Genomic DNA, 24,862 nt, shown 5'->3' on the forward strand with positions numbered 1-24,862 from the left:
GATAGCTAGCCACCTGCAAAATCCTGATGGACTCAGTTGGCAGGTAGAAGAGTAGGGGAGACAAAAAAAAACGTTGAGGTCAGTGTAGGAAAAAAATGTGTTTATCAAAATATTTTAAAATAGTGAAAGAGATCTGCTGGGAGTGGTGTTGGAAAATGCTTAGGGTCATTTATAATGACAACGAGTGGATGACTGATATTGAGGCCCTGACCCAAACTTTTATTAGGACCTTCATAAAGCTCTGGCTTTGGCTGGAGGGATGGGTTATTATAGCTAAACTCAGTGACTTAGTCCTGCAGAAGAAAAGCATAGAGAATACAAATTAACACACACATTCCAATTCAGAGAGCTGTGCTGCCACTGATGAGGCCAATAGACAAATAAGGAAATACGAGGAATATTGGATTACTATTGTGCTTGCTCTTTTTGTTTTGTTTTTTTCCCCCAAAACTGGAAGAAGAAAAATGTAAAAGAAAATGTAATATTTTCAAGCTTTTTAATGGTATTAAAATAATGGCAAGGAGGAGAAAAGTGTAAAAAAACCAAAAAACTTGCTAGCATCACTAAGTTCTCTGAGCATTGTATGGATGACAAAGTTTATTAAAAAAAATAAAAAGTAGAGGAAAAATGCACATCCTGAACACACACTAATGCAAACCTGGATTCTGCTTACCACCAAAGAGAAGTAAATGGTTTGAACCAATTACTTAAGGCTTTATGTGTCTTTAGAGTATCTTTAGAATCTATGAGAAGGTATGTCGAAATGTGTTGTCATCTGTTCATGTGCAAGAACAACCAGGCTGGTCCCAAAGTTCAGAAAGTAACTGTCAACCTATGTGAAAGGGTTGCAGAGGTGCAACCAAATGTCTCTATTTCCAAAACAGAATTTTGATGCACCTGTTTTATGCTGACTCTTCACTGAGTGAAATTTGCATTATAGGCAGTGCAGATAGTGATGCCTAAAATTAAAGTTGCCCAGTACTTCCCATGATTACACGCTGTTTTCAGTGACTTAAAACTTAGCCAAATTTTAGCCCTACTCGATTTCTGTGTAGCATTCAACACTGTTGACCAGGAGCTGCTGTTCTCTCAGCTGATGCACTAAATGGTATAAGCTCTTCTTTGAGGGACACAACCAATGAATAATGATGGGAAACTGCACCTCCACCACTAGATCCCTCACTTGTGGAGTCCCACAAGGATCAATTCTTTCTCCTGTCCTTTTCAACATCCACGTGCAACCATGAAACAGTGAAATGGTCACATAACATGAACTCATGTGGATGACACATTTCTACCTGTCTTTCACCACATAAGACAACTACCACCAAGATGGGTATAATATCAGCTCATGGATTAAGCACAGCTTGCTGAAGCTGAACCCAAGAAAGACAGAGGTGATGTTGGTGGGCAGAGGACAACATTTTGATGGTTCACCACCCACAATAGGTCAGTTCAAATCATAGTCTAGGAGTGCTCTTGGATTTCTTCTTGACACTGAGCTCTTGCATTGCAACAGCCATAAGTAACACTGTCTGTCATCTCTGGTTGGCTAGGGGATTCCATCACATCCTGGAAGATGATGGCCTGACCTCAAGTTATAAATGCCTTCATCACCTCTTGGTTGGACTACAGCAATGAGATTACCAGGAATGAAGTCTTCAGCACTTAGAAGACTCCCACTAGTACAGAACGCTGAAGCACATCTCTTCAGCAACACTGGATTCCATGAGCACATCAAACCTCTCCTCCACTTTCTGCACTGGCTTCCCAAGAAGTATCAAATCAAGTTCAAGGGTCCGTCCCTTATCTTCAAGGTGCTTCATGGCATGAGCCCAGGATACCTAAAAGACAATATAAAGCTCCAGGATGAAGAGCTTCTCTCTCTGGCACAATGGAACTCACAACAATAAGAATAAAGCTCATCTGTGCAGGAGACAGAACTTTCTCAGGCTGGGAATTTGGCCAGGAGATTTTGCTGGTACTAGGGATGTGTCTTTTGTTTTCTGCAACAGGGTTGTTGACCCATTAATTGAACTGGGATCAGCTCTCCCATTCCAGTCCACATGCTCCCAGTTGGGCCAATTAAGAGAGTGGGGACACATCTGGATGGGTTGTAGAAGATGAGTCGGGAGTCAGATGGGAGAAGGACAGGAGAGCTGCCAGATAGAGAAGATGGTTCCTGGGAGAAGGCTGAAGGCAAAGAACAACATCTGGTATTTTCTGGCTGGCATCCCCAAGCCAGAGAGCCAGGACTGAAGGCAGAAGAGGGAGATGCCTGCTGGCTCTAAACTGGAGAGCCAGAGCTAAGGGCTAGAGAGAGCTGTAAGAAAGGGAAGAAGAGGAAGGGCTTACTTGCTGGCATCCCCTTGCTGGAGAGTGGAGATCACAGAGAACAGTGAGAGGGCCAGGGGGAGTGAAGGATGCTTCCCTGACAAGGATGCACCCAGCAGACAGGCTGTGGGAGTTCTTACTGGGAAGAGCAGGGTTGCACCCTAGAACGAAAGTCTTGGGTGACTGTCCTGGCAGAGAGATTGTAGCCTATACGACTACCCTGCTTGCTTGTGTGTGTGTATGTATGTATATGTATAAAAATCTTTTCTTATAGTTTAAGTATTTGGTTTATTGTAATAGGTTTATAGATTTATATTAAAGTAAGTTTGGCTGTAATGCAAAAGACCTACAGGCCAAAAACATGTATGTTAAGCTAAAGCAAAGTTAGCATATCTATATTGGGCCCTTTTACTCAGAAAGTAAAGTTGACCTTTTATCTTGTTTATCCTATACCTAAATAGATAAATACCCATGCCTATGTCTATGACCTTTTATCTAGACCAACAGACTATGGAGAATGGCATAGGGGGGTTTTCAATGTTGTACCCACAAACTTAACAAGTACACTACAAGTGCATACATACATGTCATCCATACGCACATACATACTAGCCTGTGGGGTAAGTGTACCCTAACATTTTTGTGGGTGAGGAATGAAATTTGGGCATAAGAGGAAGGATTTATGGCACTTGTCCTATAAAAGAGGTGACCCACCTCGATAGAGTACTCCATTCTCACTTTACTACATTTCTTACTTATTCTCACTTACTTCTTCCACTCTCTCTATCTATTCTATCTATGATGACTATTACTATTAGTAGGCTATACTTGTTCTTCTTAAACTTTAAGTTTCAAAGGAACCAGGCTAAGCTTGGTTTCCCTAAGTTTTATTCTTTGTGTATTAGGTTTTGATTTTAAGTTTAAGTTAGTCAAGTAAACCCTAAGTTTGCTTTAATAGCTTGTAGCATTAGTTTCTTCTAAGCACTGCATCCCTCACTCAAGAATTGAGAAACCTGAACTACAAGGCTGTTCCTGTGTCTCTTACCACCAGGTTATCAAGGAAGGGTGTGAGTATATTAACCAAAGCTTTGTTGTGTATAATACTATATTATCCTATGTATCTTTTGAATAGCAGTAATGCCATTGTAACTTTGTAACTCTGATTATTTTACCATTTACTATTATTGATTTAAATAAAAAGTCTTTACTATCTGTCTCAATGTGAGCTTCCTGTCATACCCCTGAGGGTCCTTTGTAAATTCTGTGGAGCCTGATTCAGGACAAGAACTTTTATCTTCTGATCAAACAGATTGGCGAGCCTAAGACCCATACTAATTAATATTAATTAATATTAACTAATTAATATATGTACAGATGAGAGTGAGTTTCCTCCTTTTACAGTCTGAGTGATTCATTCGTATGTACACAGCCAACAGTGTAAAGTTTTGGCGTCTTAGGCACTTTTGAATTTTTTTTTACCCAGAATTGGTAACTTTCTTTAACAATAATCAATGAAAAGACGTTATTCTTTAAAAATGGTATTGCAAAGTTCCATGCTTACTGTCGCTCAATGATTTCTGTATTAAATGTATTCTGTTTGCAAACAAAAATAAAATAAACTATTATCCCTGTTACGCAGCCTGTGCTGGATGAGTCAAGCTGGCATCTTTCCATCGTTCACTTACAACTGCAAAACTGAGTTACAATGGTGTAGCCCAGGGGTAGGCAACCTCTGGCACGCGAGCCGAAGGCGGCACGTGAGCTGATTTTCAGTAGCACTCCTGGCCACCGGTCCAGGGGGCTCTGCATTTTAATTTAATTTTAAATGAAGCTTCTTAAACATGTTAAAAACCTTATTTACTTTACATACAACAATAGTTTAGTTATATGTTATAGACTTATAGAAAGAGACCTTCTTAAAACGTTAAAATGTATGACTGGCACGCGAAACCTTAAATTAGAGTGAATCAATGAAGACTCGGCACACCGCTTCTGAAAGATTGCTGACCCCTAGCTCCATGATCCTCATTTAAGCCAACAGTGACCGCACTGCAAGGGTTTGCACAGGTGTAACTGATTGGAACTTAGTGAACTGTTCTACTGATGAGGCACAAGAAGGAATAGAATTAAGCTCACATGCTCATAACTGTGCTGGCTGTGAAGGAATAAGAGGAGGAAAAAGCAGTAAAAATGTAAAAGCAGATATAATTCTAAATACACATAAGGAGCAAGCAGATCTGTTGAGTGAGAGAGTGACATTTTATATAGTTGCAGACAAGCGCTATGCTTTAATCACCTGTGCAAAGCAATTGGAGATCCATAGATGAGAAGTGTTATTATGTAAGTGCAAAGTGTTATCACTAGTCATTTCATCTGATGTGGGATCATCACAAATCGATGCAGCTGCTTGAAAAACAAGCAGAACATCAGTAGCTGCATGTTCTGTTACAAGGTCCTGGGTAAAAGCAACAGAGTCCTGTGGCACCTTAAAGACTGTATTAGAGCATAGGCTTTCATGGGTGAATACCCATTTCGTGAAACGCATGTAATGGAAATTTCTAGAGGCAGGTATAAATATGCAGGCAAGAATCAGTCTGGAGATAACGAGGTTAGTTCAATTAGGGAGGGTGAGGCCCTCTTCTAGCAGTTGAGGTTTGAACACCAAGGGAGGAGAAACTGCTTTTGTAGTTGGCTAGCCATTCACAGTCTTTGTTTAATCCTGAGCTGATGGTGTCAAATTCGCAAATGAACTGAAGCTCAAAGCAGTTTCTCTTTGAAGTCTGGTCCTGAAGTTTTTTGGCTGCAGGATGGCTACCTTTACATCTGCTATTGTGTGGCTAGGGAGGTCGAAGTGCTCTCCTAGAGGTTTTTGTATATTGCCATTCCTAATATCTGACTTGTGTCCATTTATCCTTTTACGTGGGTCCTGGTTGAGGGTGTTGGTTAGCCAGCATATACTTTTTTTCCCCTTTCCATTGTCTTTAAAAGAGGCTTTCTGAGAGCAGTTAACATTGAAACTTAAATCAATTCTAAATTAATTTGGGTGGGCAGCACTACCCTGGTTGGAAAAAATTCTGCAATATCACATGCATCAGGGTCGCCCAGAGTGGGGGGCAAGTGGGGCAATTTGCCCCGGGCCCCACAGGGCCCCCTCAAGAATATAGTATTCTATAGCATTGCAACTTTTTTTTTATGGCAGTGGCCCCTGAAATTGCTTTGCCCCAGGCCCCCTGAATCCTCTGGGTGGCCCTGACATGCATAGACTCAATCAAAATGTTTTTCATTCAGGCTTTTTTGCAGAGCTACAACTGGAAAACTAACAGGTTTCTCCCTCCATTAACTAGAGAACTTGGAGTCAGATCTGACTATATGCTGTATTCTCTGTCTTATAATTATCACATATATTATGTCCTGCAGGGCAACTTCCACTCAATGACATCAATAGTTTACATAGCAGTTGAACTAAGAATAACCTTAAAGAGCTGACCCACATCAACCTCCTAACAATGTAAACAGCTTGTAGCTCACAACACTTTTCTCTTTGCATAATTGCAAAAGGGGCCTCACTTGGATGAGAAAAAAATGTTGTGTTCACAAGACACTGCCCCAAAATTCTTAGAGTTCACGAAGATGAGAGAGAGGAAGTGGACTGGACTTTGGAGAAAGTGTTGAACCAGTTAAAGAGGAAGAAGAGAAAATACTAATGAGTTGCTTCTCTAAAAAAACGGGGGGTGAGTATGACATCAATGGCAGCATTTTTGCTTGGGATTTTCAAAAGTGCTTGCCTAACTCTGCTTCCAGTGAAGCCAATAGTAAAATTCCTATTGGCTTCAATGGAAACAGAGTGAGGCCAGTGCCAAGTGCTTTTGAAAGCCCTACCCTTAGTCTTTCAATACGAACTAATTTTAGGACTGTCCTGATCCTGTTGTCATTGATGTCAGTGGGAATAGGATTGGGCCTTAAATCATGTTTTACCTCCTATACCTTCCTCTGGGTCTCTGGTAATTTATATATGGAATAGTAGTTCTTTATACACAGGGCCAGAGGGAAAGGGAGGGGGGAAATATGAAACACCTTGAAGGGATTTTGCCACACTTTGTGCTGCTGCTAACATAGTTGCTCAGAATAACTTACCTAGATCAAGTCTCTGTGCTATTTACATGTCTTTAAAATGGCACAAGGAGATGCTAGGGTATCCAATTAGCAGCCAAGGGTATTTTTGTAGCTTCCTCTAGTATCCAAGTAGGAAACCCAGGCTTAAAAAGGGACTTGTGTTACACTGTCCAATTTGCAACTGGATTTTGCAAAGATTATCCAAGAGCAAGAGGATAATTATATGCAGAGGGTGGTAGAGAGGATTTTAAGGGCTGAGGAACATGCATTAGACAGGGCAGGAGTTCTGTGCTGTGGCATGGGTCCCAGCTGTCCTGAAAATGTATGCACTGCTGCTGCATGTTCTGCCCTGTGACTAGATAAAGGATTTCAGTCCCCAGGGCTGTCAGGTCAGATCATTACAGGGGAAGGCAGCATGGCCTAGTGGATAGAGTACTAGTCTGGGACTCAGGATCACCTGAGTTCTGCAACTGGATTTTTGGGTGAGTCTCCACACCTCCCTCTACCCCATATGTAGAGTGGGGATAGTCATGCTGACTTCCTTTGTAGAATGCATTGAGATCATCTGATGAAAAAATTGTGTTTCTATATGAGTACTATGCTGACAGCAAAGGTTATACGTAGAACATGTAGATAATGGGGGTGGGGGATTGAAGCAGAATTTGATTTGTAATATTAGCCCGTAGCTGGTAAATTCAATATCTCTTTTTATATATTATAACGTAAAAAAACCCAAACGGATCAGATGTAATCTGGCAGTGCACACAGCTGGCCTATGTAAACACATGTCCTTATTGTTTCCTTCATCTTCCCTGCCCCCTTCCTTCTGATGAGTTGTGTTTTTTGTTAAAGTAGATTGTGAGCTCTTTGAGGCAAGGGCTGTTTCTGGCCATATGTTTAGCATGAGGCACATTGGGGCGCCAACCCTGGTTGGGGATACTAGCCATTACTCTAATACAAATAAATAATGTTTTAAAGAAAAAAAATCTACATCTACAGTGTCATTTAGTTCCAGGTGTCTTATCAGAATTTCAACTCCATCAATATCAAAGTGTAATTGAGACTATAATTTAGTTTTCCATGTCAGAAGTTTTATTATGCTAATCTGAGCTATTACCATGCAGATTTTTTTTTATTGCTGAAAGTGGTTCTGCTTTTATGGTGCATTAATTAGCAGCACCATTTAGAAAAACAGCTTAACTCCTAACAAGAATAGCCAATTAAAATTAAATGAGTGTCCAACAAGTACATGCAAGCACTGCAGGAGTAAATAGTTAAACTGAGTCAAACAGAGTTTAATGTATCATAAATGGGAGTTAAAGTAAAAACTGGAGCAATGAAAAAATTCAGCCACACAAAATATTTTGTAATGATCTTCCTTCCACAATGAAATACTGTAATGAGATTCACTTTTATTGATGAGACAAAATGTTTTGTTTTGTCTCATGTGGGTAATATTTTACCAATCAGTCCCTATTTCTAATCCCCATTAAGAATTTAGTCTGTTTCTAAACTAACTATTCAATAAAATAATTGCTTGCATTGAAAAAAGTGTATTAAACTATAGAGGATTCTAAATCACTTTACGTATGTGGTAATTCTACACCCTCTTGAAAGACTCTCATGGCTGAAAAGCAGCTATTTTTGATATCTATTTTAGGTATTTCTCTGACCCTCATTACATAAACATCTCACAATTTTTAATGTCATGGCACTACTGAGAGGTAGGGCAGTGCTATTATCCCCATTTTACAGATGGGGAACTGAGGCACAGGGAGGCCAAGTGACTTGCCCAAGGCAACATAAGGCAGTGCTTGTGACAGATCAGGGACTTGAACCCAGGTCTACCTAAGATCTAGGCCAGATACCTAACCTCTGAATGATATTTTTTCACTGAATTGGGATGAAGTGTGGAAGCTGTTTAATAACTTGCAGCAAGACCGCAAAATGGTTTAGGACAGGAAACAAAGATTGTCATACACAGGGTATTAAATATATTTTTCTTGTTTTATTTTTAGACAAGTAATGACTCCGTTTTGGAGTAAAAACTCTTTAGCAGTGTTTTGAAATAGTGTTTTCTCTGAACTATATAAAATAAATATTGTTCCCCTTCCCCCAATCTATGCTTTATAACAACCTGTTCTCAGATTTTTGCTTTGATGTGGTTTTACTGGTTTTCACCTCAAACTAGAAACCCTGACCTAACTACATTCAGTTGGAACTGCCTAGGCAGAATATAATTACCTAAACACTAATGTGGTCAGGACACCTTATTCATGTAGTTACCATCAGTAGCCAGGACTCACGTCTATATCTCATGTGACAGCATGGGAGGGCTTTCACTCAGTACTGATTCTAAGGGAAGAATGTCATCTACAGAACTGCCAGCACAACTTTCTGCAACAAACTTGGGCCTGGATCGATATCTGCTGTGACTTGTCATGGCTTTATTGAAGTGAAGCTGAAGATTTGATCCTTGATTTTAATTTTCCTTTGCTGTCACTTCCAAGTCTTGACCAGGCCCAACCCAATTTAGGGGGTGAGATCTGATGAGCTCATAGCATAGGTGTAAAATTAACACCTTTTATAGTTTAATTTTCTAATGGTCTCTGAGTCAGTACAAACAGTACTACTGTCTGAGAGCGCCTGTAGCAGGGTGCTGGGGCAAAAGCACCTAATTAGCCCCTGCCCGGTCAGCTCCAATTAAGGGATTGGGGCTAATGGAAAAGACCTGATGCTGGCCTGAGGATTGGCAATGCCTGCTGGCCTGACAAGCCAAGGGCTATAAAGGCTGGGAGAGAGGCAGAAGGCTGGGGGCAGCAAGGGCAAAGTAAGTCAATCAGGGAACTGGAGGCTTCCTAGCTGAAGGCTGACTCTGCCTGTAAAGGTGGTAACCACATTTGTAAAGCGTGTATATAAATGGACACTGGTTGTGGGACAACGTTAAATAAATAAAGATCCGGGTGTTGTACAACCCTGAAGCCTCTCCAAGCCTTATTCGGGAGGGCAAGCGGGCTCCAGGAAGAGGAGCGGGTTGTGAACCTTGTTACAGAGCCCCACTAGTTATTACTTTCCTCTTATGCTAATAAGAAAAAATATTCATAGTCGTAGGAATCATAAGGCACCTATGTGGATTCTTTTGTCAATGAAAAAAGCAACAGAGGGTCCTGTGGCACCTTTAAGACTAACAGAAGTATTGGAGCATAAGTTTTTGTGGGTGAATGCCCACTTCATCAGATGCAAGTTTACTTGCGTCTGATGAAGTGGGCATTCATCTGATGAAGTGGGCATTCACCCACGAAAGCTTATGCTCCAATACTTCTGTTAGTCTTAAAGGTGCCACAGGACCCCCTGTTGCTTTTTACAGATTCAGACTAACACGGCTACCCCTCTGATTTTTGTCAATGAAACATTCTTACAAAGAAGATACTGAAAGTACTTTAAAGACAACTAAGCAACTAAATGTGTTTGTGTTAACTCTCCTAGCTCTGTCAACTCACCTATTTCAGAAAAAAGTTGGTGCTGTTATACTGCTCTCCTAAGCCTGTTAGAACTGATTTTAAGGTGCTTTGTGGTCATAATCATTTAACACTTTTATCATAGCAGAGTTGTTCATGTCACAGTAGGTTAGGGTCTCCCATCCTTTTACTTATAAACCCCTGTCTACTTGGAGAGAAACTTTTGAGGGTGGATATAATATTAAAAACAAAAAAACACTTTATAAATTGGCACCTTTGTATTCAACAGGTCTATTCCCTGTGGGCCAAATTCTGTCACCAAACACATGGTCCAAGAAGTGGGTTAGACAAGCATGAATCAGACTAAGAACCACACGTATCAGCACCTACCAGTAGTATCATGCATTCTACTGGAGCCAGATTGTGAATACCTTACACAATTCTTCATCAGTCTTTATTTAAGCAAATTCCTATTCAAGACAAGGGTTGAATCCCAAGCCTCAATAAAATCAATGGCAAAACTCCCAGTGAGGAATAGGGGCAAGGAGCAAAAACTGGGTAAGGATTTCAGTATTTGCCCTCTGGTGAATAGGCTATGAAAGGAGTAGAAGACATTATCTCCTATAGCCTCCCCACCATATGGAAATTTAGATCATTGGATCTGGTCCGGGCATAGAACTATTGGCCATTTCCTCAGCCTGTCATCAACTCCGTGTGTCTGTAGAGAGAACCACCAGGAGCTTGGGTCCACATGGTATGAGCAGTCTCTTGAGTGGCATCTCCATTCACCTTCCTTCCTGCGCATCATTTTTGCTCCTTTCTCAAATGCTCTCTGAGCAGGAGCAGGGCAGCTTTTTCACCTGTATGTTAGAGCCACGCATGTGCTTTCCAGGCAAAACAAATTGTTTACTCCTGTTAGGTCTTCAGAGCCTGTACAGCTAGGGAGAAATGATCTGAGTTCTAGTCTGCCTTGTGTATCTTCAGCTATGTCCAGATTGCAAGATCTTTTTTTGGTGGTGATGTTTTAAGTGGCAGAATGAACCTAGCTTGAGCCTGAAGAGTTTGCAGTTAGAAAAATCATCATTCAACTTGTACATGGAGCAAACTGTGCTATAAAAGTCATTGCAGAAGAATAGTGAAGGTCCAAGTAGCCCTTTTTTTTGTCCTGTTTCTGACTTAAAATGCACTGCAAAGAAGCAAAATCTGACCAGTTTTGATGGTAGATAGGATTTTACTGTTGGAAAACAATCCTTTCTGAGTAACTCAGAAGCAAAATATGTTTTAAAGTAAAAGGCAGGTGCTATTTTAGAGACCAATATAATGACAGTTATTTTGTTTTAAAATGAGGCACAGTACCACAGATAATTGTATGTGTGACACTCTGGGAAAGTAAAGCTCTATTTGTTGTAAGTGCTAAGTATGATTATGTTACATTTTTAACACTTGGATTTGCCTGAAATGTGCAACATGAACATGTGACCTGTAAAGAGCTACGTGCCTGCTGAACCACTGTCTATGACAGTGACCAAATGCTGCATCTGTTGCATGGTGGGCTGTATTAATGGAAGTTAATGCGTGTCTCAGAATGTCTGGGCTCATGTTGATGCAATCAGCTTCTGCTTGGCCCATTCTGTTGCCAATTTAAAATTTTGTATACGCTGGCTAGTCCTAGTCTCTTTAGGCCAGTCCTTACCTTTTACTCAGTGTGGTAGCTACATGCTTTGTAGCATGCCCTGCACGCTGGGGGCTGAGAATCCCTTAGAGTTTAAACTTGAGATCTTTGGATCATGCACTCAAATAAATATGGTAAGGAAATTCATAGAAGAGGCATGGCAGGGCAGGATGATGGGGACAGATGTGGCAGTGGGGAAGAGGGGTTCAGAGTAAACCCATTTAACACTGATCATTCAAATAAGACAGCCAAAGAGAACTTTGCCACACAAAATGTCTCCTTTGTGTTGATTGTACTTCAGATTAGTGCATATTTGCATGCACTATTTACCTTGCACTCATGACCCTTTTAAAATCCTCAACACCAGACATGAGAAATTTGGAGGTAGGGGAACTGGATCTTAAGGTGAAAGTTCATTCTCTAGTCTCTCTGTAATATTGTGGGTCCAATTCTACAATTTCATTGGTCCAGACAAAATGAACTACTGCTACTGACCTACGGAGCCTCTGAGTGCTCCAGGCTAGGAGGCCATTTCTAATTCAGCTCATGTCAAAGTCCGTTTTTAGGACCTGAACAATTGTAGACTTAGGAGTCCCCCAGTTCATGTCCCCTAGTCTCCACTTGGTAGGACAATCCCCAGCTGAACTGTGTGGCATGTTGCTTCCATTTTTATTGGTTGATAGATATGTGGGGAACAGAAGGGGGAGGGGATTTGTGGCTGAATAGGTCAAGGATTTGCCTCCTTCACAATTTTAAAATTAATGGGAGATTCCTGAAGTTTAAATCCTGATAATGAGTGTGGAAGACAGCACAAGCCCTTCTACAGCTGCCCTTTCATTGAATAGTCCTGCCCGCCCACAGGTGAAAATTGTAATCCAGATTTTAGGAACAACTTGAGGATTCAATGAGAGGCATATTAAGTGCCCCAACTTCCCAATATAGGGGATGTGTTGTTCTTTAGATGCCTGAACCTCAGTCACTGAGGGAAAACTTTAAAAGATAGGGCAGAAGGCTACATTTATTGGACTCCCCCAGGCTGGCAACTCCTTTTTGTGAGGATTCAGTAGAGGAAGAGAAGAGTCCATCAGGCGAAAGATTCAGCACCTTCCCCCCCACCCCACCCCTAGACAAGATATTAGAGAGTAGGGCTTCTCAGCTACTCTCCTATCACTAGGTTCACTTAAAATGGCAATTGAGAGGAGGGAGGGGGAGGAGAAATGGACTCCAGTGAAACAGCACAGACTGTCCACCTGAGGCTTGCAGGCCAGTTACAGCAGGAAGCTGTGGGAGGTGGATGGGGGAGAGGCAGGATGTGCAGTTCTGAGAATTGGGGATTGTGGAACAAATGTGATTGGGAGAGCTCATTTGCATGAGCTCTCCCAGAGAGAGCTTTATTTGAAGGGTGGGGTTTCTTTTCTTCCATTCCAGGCTGACCTGCCATATGAATAGGGTGGTGGGGTGTGGCTTGTACCCATCAGTGGTATTCCGAGGCTGGCAGGGGTGTAAATAATTTGTTCTGGATGAAACTTTCCATCTGTAACCTTTAATGGCCATCGTTTCATTTAAAGAAAAATCTGTGAATTGAACTGCCTTGGTAACAAAGATGACTTTGCTTTATTTGGCAGTAACGCAAGAAAGATAAGCTGCTCTCGGAAAAAGGGAACCTGTGCAAATCCACAGCCTGAGGTCTTCTTCATAATAACAAATATTTCAGTCGGATACGTTTTCATTTGTGCTGTCTAAAGCTAACTATTTAGTTTGGCTTCATGGAGTTTGTGAACCAGGCCTTATGCATTTTTCACCAATAACATGAAGTCACAAAGCAGCATTTAATCATCTCTGGAATAATAATACTTTAACTGTTATTTGTGCAGCTGTTTCTCTAGTCAAATTTGTTTGGAAATGGAATGCTCTGTGCACCACACCTATCTATTTCATTCTGCAGCTCTGGACGCTCTTGGAAATTTAAAATAGCTGCTTAGTCAGGACTCCAGGAGCTAACGCTACAGTTACTGGGAAAAATGCCACGGGATATTTAAAAAATGTATGTTCAAATATGTACACATACACACACGTTCTTTTAAGGCAGGCTCCTCAGTAGGTGTAAAGGGGCCCCACTCTTTAGAAATGGGTGGAGCTGTGCCCATTCCTACCAACTGAGGACCTGGTCCATAATTCAGAAAAATGGCTCCATTAGGTCATCGAAATGCGAGTGGCTCCAGCTAGCAGCATTTCTAACGCTGTGATGGCGCATTGGCCCAAGAATAAGGGCCCAGTCTTGCATGACTGAAGTCAATAGGACTATCTGCACAACTGCAATCGGGGGGTGGGGTTACACATTAAAGTCCAGGTAAGCAGTGCAAAAGGTGGCATGTTCATTCATAATACAATGTATTTTTATTACAGCACTGCTGTACAGTAGAGTGGCCATACCAGTAGCATTGTTAGTCAGGTCTACTGAGACGCTTTTCTCCATTAATAAAAATGATGGCATGACTGTAATTTCCACCACTTAATAGGCAAACATTAACGTAGATAAGGAACTAGCTGCATGCTGATCTAATGGCCTAACTGGAGCCTCTGAGGAAATGATAAAGATTTTAATCTTTAATAAAACAGAAAACATACCTCTTAAAGTGAATGTTCACCATACATTAATAAATGACCATATGGATAATTAACTCTGTTCCTGCGTAATATGAGAACACAGTTTAACTGTTGGAATCAGTCAGCCCCTAACTGATCACGGTGCAGTGCTGCAAATCTACACATTTCTCTAAGGAGCAACAAATTCTCCTGGATGGCAGTGGACAGGGCAATTTTTCATGATAACTTTGATCATTTTAATATCCTTGATAATCTTTAATAGATTTACCCAAAAGGGCTAGGGGGAAACCCATAAATTTGGCTTCTTTTTAATGTGAGTGGTTGTGATGATTAATCTGGCAATAATTGAATCAGTTCTCTGCTAATGTTGCTTTGCAAGTTTTTAATGGGTCACATCTCAGTTTTAATCCTATCAGTGGCAATAGGCAGAGTCTAATTTCCAAGCTTTTTTTCAGAAATAAATTAGTTAAAAGTAAAAACGCTGCAAGCTGGATCCTTCACCGCCTTGCACCTTGGGTTGTCATTTATACCTGCATAAAATCAGTGTGAAATGCGTCCGTTCCCATTTGATAGCATTTTGCACCCTCCGTGCAGGATAAATTACTGCGCAAGACAATGGAAAATCCGTCCAAGTTCTCCAGGCTCCCAGTCAAGTGTTCCAGTCATGAGACAACCCTTTCACATCCCCTTAATAGCTGCCTGAGATGGTTACTTAAATTTTCTTGACAGTATTTGCTCATGAAGAAGGAATGACGTATTATCCTTTTGGGATGCTCATTGCAGAGATATTTCCTTCCAATTAAGCAAATAAAAAAGGAAACCAGTGCCTCATTCCTCCCCTCTCAGATATGTTGGATTCCATTGCTATATATTTTAGCAGGTTGACTGATTTAATGAGCTATAGCAATTAGAGCCAGGTGGGAGAGGGCAGTAGCTGTCTATCTCTGGATACCCAGATTCAAATCCTCTTTTACTAGGATGCAGATGAAAATGAGGTCAGTGGTCTCATTTAGACACATCACACAATCTGTCATTTTGATTTTGTGCTCATGAGACTTGGGACTAAAAAAAGAGGGGGTGTCTGTTAAAATGCACTAGCCTACAGTCGTTCATTTAAAATCCCCTGTTTCTTTAAAATTAATCCCAGCAAATTATCCATGGCTGATCTATGTAGCTGTGTGTTCCCATTGCTGTTACTCTCATCTCTCCTCCTTGAGCCCATCCATTGCCTGCTACACCCAACTCTTATGCATTGTTTTAATCTAGATTGCAAAATCATTAGGGCAGGGATTTACATATACTATGGGCCAGACACCCTGGTCTCTGTCGTCCCCTTTAACCCAGGATGGTGTAGAGCTGATGTGGGGGAGGGGAAGGGCAGGAGGGAGGAGTGACTGGAGCATGATGCTCTCCAGCAATGCTCAGCTGCTGCGTAGGGCCTTAGGGACCACTGCTAGTGCAATTTAGAGTAGCCTGAGGAAGTATTAAGTGGCTGTGACCCATTACTCTGTTGTGCACAGCTGCAGAGAATCGTCTCCTATATATTTTCACAGCATCCAGTACAATGGATCCCATTCTTGACTGGGACCTCTAGGCACAATAGTAATGCAAATAATATTAACAACAACTTTGGAAAGAATCTTGAACAACTTTTAATTTCCCGTGGACAGATGTCCACATCACACACAAATAAAAAAAAGAAAAAGCGCACCGTAAGTGGCACTGATTGGCTGCCTCCACAGAGACGCCAGCAAATGAATGGATCATGGAAAATAAATCATCCCCTCAACCTCCATTGGCAGAGCAGTATCGGTAAGCTAAGTATGCGCGCTGTACCTGCTCACTGGATAAATGGAGATATTCAGGCTGCACTATCTTGTCTCCACTGGAAAATTTGGTACCCAGTTTCCAACAACTGCATTTTAGCCTGCAGTAGTGTGAGGAGCAGTCTGGACAGGGTTCAGGTGTTCATAGCATCATGTCATGAAAACCTGTGCAGGCCTAGCTCCCTTCTTCTGCTCTTGGTCTGAGTAAGTGACAGCTCTTTTAAAATATTATTTATTTGCTAAACACCAGCAACATCCTTGGCTCTAAAAGACACACACACAAAGACAGCCCTTGCCTGAAACAGTTTAGGCATAACATTTGAATTAATTTCCTATTTAAATTAAGATTTTTCCAAATATCACCAGATAAATCTCTCCTAGGGGAACAGAAGCTGCAGTACGGGACAATTTGTCTGCAGATTGTGCTGAAACAACATTCAATAATGAGCCAGACAATAATACCTGGACTTCATACATAAAGATGACAAAGAGCCAGTTTATAGCTATTGAAACAATATCCTCATTAGCAGATGAATAATGATAAAATATTTATTTTTCTTCCCCAATATTGTTTTCCCAATAAACTGGCTTAATCCTTGAGCAGTCTATAGTGTCTGCCATATCTCTGTTTGCGTGCAAGAGTCCTCTGGGGTATTCCCTTTATTTTGTAGAATGGGGAGTTCCTGTTTGTGAAAGCCCGATAACATTTTTCTTCATGTGCTGGTTGTATAAATCATGCTGGTTAGATAAATGGGTGGGAGTGAGTCCACCCACCTTGAGAAGGAAGGAACCTTGATATTGTTCTGTTGATCCCAGGATTCATCTGTCTTTCCCAAAAGATGTGTGGTGTTCAGTTTAGGGAACCAGGCCATGAATGATTTATGTACATGTTTAAGCGTGTTCTCCCCCAAAATTAAGGCTCTCTTCCACAGCGTGAAGGGAAAACTGATCTAGCACTGCCACATGCTGGACATGTAGTAAAAAGAAATCAAATCTGAATTTTTCTTTATGCCAGGTGGAAGAGGAGGGGCTATCTTAATAATCTGCTTTAGAATCAGAGGATGGGACTATGGTGCTAAGAACAGAGGTGTTTATGGGGACCGTCAGGTAGAAGAATATCAGTAGGTGAATTGGTTGCTCAACTTTAGCCCTGGTTTATGCTTGCTTTCCTGGTGAGAACCCTGAAAGAGGGCCCCTAGGCAGAAAGCCCTCCAGAGCTTTGTTCAGCTGGTTTCAGTCATAGTCCTTGTGCTCTTCTGTGTGCAAGTGTAATTCACTGATTGGCATATGTTACGTGTCCGCTTCTCCCCCAGATCCACAGAATCAGATAAAGCCCATGCTACAGAAGGGGGCTCTGGAACTCAAGCAGTGGAGACTCATGCTTTTAGCTTTGGAGATTCCCCTGTTCAATCCCCAGTGTTGGCCAAGGTGGATATCACACAAAAGCAACAGCTCAGTTCAAGTTTGGGCACTAGATTGCTCAGGTTGGACAACGTGAGTGGAGGGGCCTAGCAGTGGCCTCACTTCCTCTGCTGATAATTCAGCAATGCTGGGGCAAGCACACACTGACTCCTTTTCATGGGGGTACACTGGCTGTGCTACTCCAAGGCTCCTGGAGGTAGGCAGCTAAATACCTTGAGGATCTGGGCCATTGTGCCTGGCTCAGGCACCATGCAAGTTTCCTTTAGCATTGGCTGGGCTGGTGTGCCTCCATACTGCCCTCTACTGCAAGACTGCACCTTAATGCCATACCTGAGTCTCATATGTATTGCTTAGATCATTTCAAATGTTAATACTATGCTCCGATAGATCCCCAACCACCTGGTATGGGGTAGGCAAGTGGGAAACTGAGACTTTTTATGCTCTGCAGTGTTGTCGCCATGTCAGTCCCAGGACATTAGAGACAAGATGGGCGAGGTAATATCTTTTATTGGACCACCTTCTGTTAGTGAGAGAGACTGCTTTCAAGCTACACAGAGCTCTTCCGCAAGCCTGGGAAAGGTACTTAGGCTCTGTCTACTCTTACAATGCAGCTGCGTTGCTGCAGCGTGTCTGGTGAAGACGCTCTACGCTGACAGGAGAGAGCTCTCTTGTCAGCATAATAAAACCACCTCCGCGAGCAGCAGAATCTATGCTGGCGGGACAATCTATCCCACTGACATAGCACCGTGCATACAAGCGATTATGTTGGTGTAACTTATGTCACTCAGGGGATGGAATACTCACACCCCTGAGTGAGATAAGTTTTCCCAACATAGGCGGTAGTGTAGACATAGCTTAAGAGTATCACAGCTAAATACAAGATGGAACAGATAGTTTAGCATAAGTAGTTAGCACATATTGTAAAAAGAAGAACAGGAGTACTTGTGGCACCTTAGAGACTAACAAATTTGTTAGTCTCTAAGGTGCCACAAGTACTCCTGTTCTTCTTTTTGCGGATACAGACTAACACGGCTGTTACTCTGAAACTTGTCACATATTGTAAGGTACTATTCACGGTGAAGTGGCCCATTAGCACCCTTGTAGTCATAGGACAAAAAGGAGGCTTAATGAGGCTGTCTACACTACAGCCTATATTGGCAAAACATACTCGTTCAGGAGTGTGAAAATTCCACCCTCCTGAGCGAAATAAGTTACTCCAACATAAGCGCTCATATACACAGCGCTATGTCTTCTGCCGTTGGTGAAGGTGGTTTTATTATGCCGATGGGAGAGCCCTGCAGACGTGCTACAGTGGCACAGCCGTGTCAGTACAGCTGCGCCGCTGCCGCGCTGCACATACAGACATGGCTTGAGTTACAGATTGTTGTAATAAGCCACAAATCCGGTGTCTTTATTAAGACCATGATTTTTAGTGTCTAGCTTATGAATTTTATCTCCCAGGCTCAACGGAAAGCTGCACAACACCTTCAAGGGACAAGCCTGGGAGATTAAATTCATAACTTTACTAGACACTAAAAATCATGGTCTTAATAAAGACACTGGATTTATAGCTTATTACAACAATCTGTAACCCACTAACTCCCCTTTTTGTCCTATGACTACAGGGATTTTAATGGCCTACTTCACCTTGAATGGTCCCTTAGAATATGTGCTAACTACTTATACTAACCTATCTGTTAGAGTTGGTATCTAGCTGTGACCCTCTCCTTTCCCAGACTGGAGGAAGAGCTCTGTGTAACTCAAAAGTTTATGCTCTAATAAATTTGTTAGTCTCTAAGGTGCCACAAGTACTCCTGTTCTTCAAAAGTTTGTCTCTCTCACCAACAGAAGTTGGTCCAATAAAAGATATTACCTCACCCACAATGTCTCGCTTTTTATGCTAACCTCTACCAATTTTATTGTTACCTCAACCTCTCAAATCCCTCCATTCCTGCTTTATCTCGTTGGTTCACCTGTTACATCATGTTTGTTTTGAGCCGAACACATTGGGGTCCTGGTCCTTGATTGGGGTGAATAATCAGAATGGTAATTAAAATACAGAATAATATTAATAACGTGGCCAGATTTTGCAGCAGCAAGAAAAAGATGTAGCAAATTTCTTCCAAATTTTTGCCTTTTCCCTGTTTCCAATTTCTTTCAAATGTCTGATTCCTCAGAGACTTTTTAAAGTATTTATTAACAAATTTTTACACATTAAAAATCAGTTGTGAAAGTGAATATAATCCAATTGAAAGCCAAAAAAAAAAAAATCATGTTCGAGGATAACAAAACTTGTATTATGACTGCAGAAAGATATGCTGTCCACTGCAGTTATCTCACCAGCAACCTCCATGGTGGTTGCGTATATTTATAACAGACACCAATGAGTCATATGTAAACATTTTGATTATAAAGATTGTCTTCATTTTCCCACAGACTTGCTGCTTTCAAACAGCTGTATCCCATTCCTGGGCTCAGCGGAGGGGTTTGATTTTCGGACCCTGCTGCTAGATGAGGAGAGGGGCCGGCTGCTAATCGGAGCTAAAGACCACATCTTTCTGCTCAGCTTGGTTGATTTAAACAAAAATGTAAAAAAGGTCAGTTTGTTTTCTACGCAGTTCATCTGATAAGTTTGTTTTCAGCCCCTTTCCCGGCCTTGTGTTTTGTTTTTTGTTTTTTCTGTCTTCACTGGCTAAATGGCAAATTCACTATGTGATGCGTCCTCGTAACAGGACTTAATAATCTCACCTCCCATTGTTACATAGTTTGCTTTTAATCATCTGAGGTGATCAGTGTGTGTGACCCCGTGTAGCAATAAAGGAATGTAATAAGTCAGATACCTATAGCGGCTGTGCACTTCATGAAACCATAATATCAACAATAGACAAGGACACCTCTCAAAGTATTTGTTTCTTCTTTCCTCTAGCCTAATGGAGACATTTGCAAGAAAAAAAACAAAAAAACCAGTGAGGTCAGTTCTGTCCTTGCTTACTGATTTAATTGGGGTTATGGGTCTAACTAAAAGTAGAATATGGCCCATTAGTATGTTAGTCTGCTGTGTTTTAAATGGCACTCAACATTTTGAAGGCAATTTAAATGTTCTTAACTGTATTAATAATCAGAATTATTTGGGTTATAGGGGACCTCTATTGGGCTATATATATTGGGGTATAGCCCAGGCCTCTACCCTGGGTACAATTAATTTTGTAACTTCTAGACCATATCTAAGAGAAGGATGTCAGTTTAACCTTCAATATTTCCAGTGGGGACGATGATTTGATGCTTTTTGCACACACCTTTGGCCTCTAGAGTATAAAAACCAGGTGCTAACACAAAATCTCTAACTAAAACTGCTTTTGATTGTCACATGTATGTTTCTGATTGAAGAAAGTTAAATCCTCAGCTGTATTTTATATTTTCTTTAAATATAACAGGAGGTTTTAAAAGGTAAATTCTGCTGTGGGCTATACCAGTATAACTCAATCTGGAGTAACTTGACTGAAGCCAATGGAGTTAATAGGTGTAACAGAGGAGAGGTTGGGCCCATCTGTTTGAAGGAAAAACATGAGAGCATTGTAGAAAAGAGTTTCCAATAACAAACTTCACAATCTGAATAGCTTATTTTTATTGTTTTATTCATATTTCCTTGTATGCTTTTCCGAATTATCATTTTCAGTCTTAGAACTCAATAGTATAGTCAGAACTGTGACAATGTAAAAATGGCCCCCACTCATCTCTGAGGGATAGTTAGAGATAACAGAATTATTCCTACCGCAGGCTTTCTTATCCCAGGTTTTGGCAACTGGGCAGTGGAAGAGAGGGAAAATCACTTGTAAGGGAGGCAGATTTGTTTCTACAAATCCTTACTTTAGCTAAACTCCCGTTGATTTCAGTGGGAGTTTTGCTGCTATAAGCACCACAGCATTCAAGCTGAAGTTACTGAGGATATGTCTATACTTACCTCCGGCCAGCGGTAAGCAATTGATCTTCTGGGTTCGATTTATCGCGTCTTGTCTAGACGCGATAAATCGATCCTGGATCAATCCCGGAAGTGCTCGCCGTCGACGCCGGTACTCCTGCTCGGCGAGAGGAGTACGCTGGGTCGACGGGGGAGCCTACCTGCCACGTCTGGACCTGCATTAAGTTCGAACGAAGGTACTTCGACTTCAGCTACGTTATTCACGTAGTTGACATTGCGTATCTTAGTTCGAAGTGGGGGGTTAGTGTGGACCAGGCCTGAGACAGTTACCCTGGAAGCACATACTGCTGTTTCTGCAGAAGTGCTTTCCAGAGTGTAAACTCACTTGACAACAGAACTCAAATCTACTTGTGATGAATCACAATCAATAAGTGAATAACTGACAGATACTGTGATAATTTGAAATATGTAACTAAATAAAATGTGCAGATTTTAGTAGATTCTGACTTCAAAGGAGGCTGTGTGTGTAGATGTACCCCAGGATCAAATTCAGTTTTCACTCACAATTTTGCTATGGAGTTTCCTTTAACTGTCTTGAGTTTTATCACAAGACAGCCACACAAGATATATTTCAGCAGCTAAATAAGTAACCAAAGGTGCTGAGAACCTACTTATGCCATTAATTTAAATGGGAGGGGGCAGCACTTTTGTATACTGGACCTTTTATTTAAATGCCTAAGTATGGATTTCAATGCCTAATTGTAGGCATTCAAGTTAGACAATATTGGTATCTACGTATCAGTCTGTCTGTCTTATCTGTTTAGTGCTGGCATCCATAACCATAATATACTTCAGGGGTAGGCAACCTATGGCACGTGTGCCGAAGGCGGCACGCAAGCTGATTTTCAGTGGCACTCACACTGCCCGGATCCTGGCCACCGATCGGAGGGGCTCTGCATTTTAATTTAATTTTAAATTAAGCTTCTTAAACATTTTAAAAACCTTATTTACTTTACATACAACAATAGTTTAGTTATATATTAAAGACTTATAGAAAGAGGCCTTCTAAAAACGTTAAAATGTATTACTGGCACGCAGAACCTTAAATTAGAGTGAATAAATGAAGACTCGGCACACCACTTCTGAAAGGTTGTCAACCCCTGATATACTTACACAAAGATGGGGGAGAGAGAGATTTCATGAACATCGTAGCCTAAGGGTACTCTCCAGTACCAAATGCCAAAGGGTACTCTCCAGTAGCAAATAAGTGTCAGAATGTAGTGTTTGTCTGTGCTGTGTTTAGACTGACTGTGGTTTTGATTGGCTCTCTGCCACTCGGCTCAGCTCCAGCCTTTCCCTGTGTGAGGAAACCACACATGTTGGGACTACCAGCGTCTGAAGTGTGTCCTTTGTACTCTTTGGACTATATAAGTCTAGAGTGTATTGTGCTATAGGTGTCTATTAGGGATAGAAGCAACACATTAGGATATTAAATTTCTTCCTGCAAATGGTACAATTACAAATGACTTTGCAGAAGGATGAGGCAAGAATACTGTGCTTAGAGGTTTGAGACAGGCACAAGAGGTTTGCAATCAGAATGAAAGTTTGTGTAACTAAGGCACAGGTTTTCATTCTTCAGGAAAAAAAAAAGAGCATGAGCAATGTTTGAATTTTATAAATTTAGTGAATCTAGAGATGTGCATCTAGATCTAGAGATTAACAGGTTGTTACTCAGTTTTGGGGGATTCAGAGGAACAGTTATAATCCTGAATATCTAACTCTGAATATCCCCCTATTTACACTTAGACTCAGGGCCGGCTCCAGGGTTTTTGCTGCACCAAGTAGCCCCCCTTCCCCCAAAAGAAAAGCCATGATCGCGATCGCAATCTGAGGCGGCAATTCGGCGGGAGGTCCTTCGCTCCGAGCGGGAGTAAGGGACCCTCCACCAAATTGCGGCCAAATAGCTGGACGTGCCGCCCCTCTCCGGCCTGGCTGCCCCAAGCACCTGCTTGCCAAGCTGGTGCCTGGAGCCGGCCCTGCTTAGAATGCTACTTTCTATATATTCACTTGCCAAAATTATATTGTAGAGTCTGTTCAGATAAGTTACAGTATTTCTGGAAAAGCCTCAAAAGCAGGGGGCCCTTCCCCCTTTTTAAAAAAAATACCTTTTTACAACTTTCTGTTACAGCATAGTTAGTTACATATGTTGGCAGGAGACAGAGCAGCTACTCACTATGAAATTCTTGATGAGGAGTTTTATTTTAATACTTTAAAAAAATATATAGATTCTGTATTCTGTCACATCACAGTTTCATCACCAATTAACATTTTTTTTTCCTTTTCTTCAAGAACATGGTTTCTTTAATTGTTGTAGCTTTTAATCAGCTTATTCTAGGTAATTGTGGAGGTGATTGACAACTCCCATCTATTACTGTGTTAATTGTGGTATGGTTGAAAAACCACCCCCTTTTCAGCACAGTACATGCAGTCACGATCGTCCTCTAGAATTTAAAAGGAATGAATACCATTAAAATTATAGATCAATTAATTTAGGATTTTGTAGATATTACTGTAGAAATCTGTAGCACTTAATAGGGTAGGATCAGCTTTCTATAGCAGGGATAGAATTTTCAGTGAAATTACATTGGACCTACAAACCTCAAGCGGATTTTCTGTTAAATTCCAGAGGGCTTTTCTATAAGAGAGCTCATAGGCATATGCCCTAATGTCTTCATCCAAAGAGCTTAAGATACTTGACAAATATTACAAACTGCTTATAAAGAAGAGACCCAGGGACTGTCTTCAAACAAATAATAACTGCAAAATCAGCATAGAAGTAGACAGAAAAGAGCACTAGTGGATGTTTGTTACAGCATGTCACTCCTAGATGGTATACTTGAAGAATAGTAGGTTGTAACCAATAGAGGGTGTAGTTTAAAAGGAAGGCATTAGAAAGGATTTTGAAGAGAGCATGCTCCCTCAGAATGATGAAGAGGTGAAAAGGAGTTTTGATAGGCATCCGGCTGGCTGAGTTCCCGCTGAAATGATTACTTCTATACTGATGGGATTCATTTCATTTACTGTATTGTTAGAGCACCTAGAGCCTTGGCTTATTATTTTAAATTTAAATAAACGAATAAATAAAGTAAATAACTTCAGTCAACTGTACAAATGTTAGTGAAAAGGCTGCACAGGAATTCCCATATGCCTCTGCATCTTATGTACTTACAGCCCTCAGCAGTGTAAGCAGGGTTACATGTTAGCGTGGTTATCACTGTCCGATCTACAGTGAGACCCACCCTTCTCTGCAGCAATAGGAATGCTATCAAGAGCTGACAAACTCCTGAAAAGCTGCCAACCTACAGGAGCTGTCAGCGCTAGAAAACACATCCACATATGGGCCAAATAGATAAACATGTCACATCCCCACTCTCTTCTTTGGAAGGAGTTATTTTGACCTGCCACAGTGTGCATGACATGAGGTCACAAATTGTTGTTGTTGAGAGTCTCC

At 41.2% G+C, this 24,862-nt stretch overlaps 1 protein-coding gene across 5 annotated transcripts in view; it reads left to right on the forward strand.

The window, feature by feature from the left end:
• LOC117874863 (semaphorin-3D) overlaps nucleotides 1-24,862 on the forward strand; it is a 195,283-nt gene that overhangs the window by 63,830 nt on the left and 106,591 nt on the right. For all 5 annotated transcript variants that reach the window (XM_034765512.1, XM_034765476.1, XM_034765486.1 and 2 more), the window contains exon 3: nucleotides 19,869-20,029. In XM_034765512.1, coding sequence (XP_034621403.1) covers nucleotides 19,869-20,029 — 161 coding nt within the window. The remainder of the gene's footprint in view (nucleotides 1-19,868; nucleotides 20,030-24,862) is intronic.

This window comes from Trachemys scripta, chromosome 1, assembly GCF_013100865.1.
Source record: "Trachemys scripta elegans isolate TJP31775 chromosome 1, CAS_Tse_1.0, whole genome shotgun sequence".
NCBI lineage: Eukaryota > Metazoa > Chordata > Testudines > Emydidae > Trachemys > Trachemys scripta.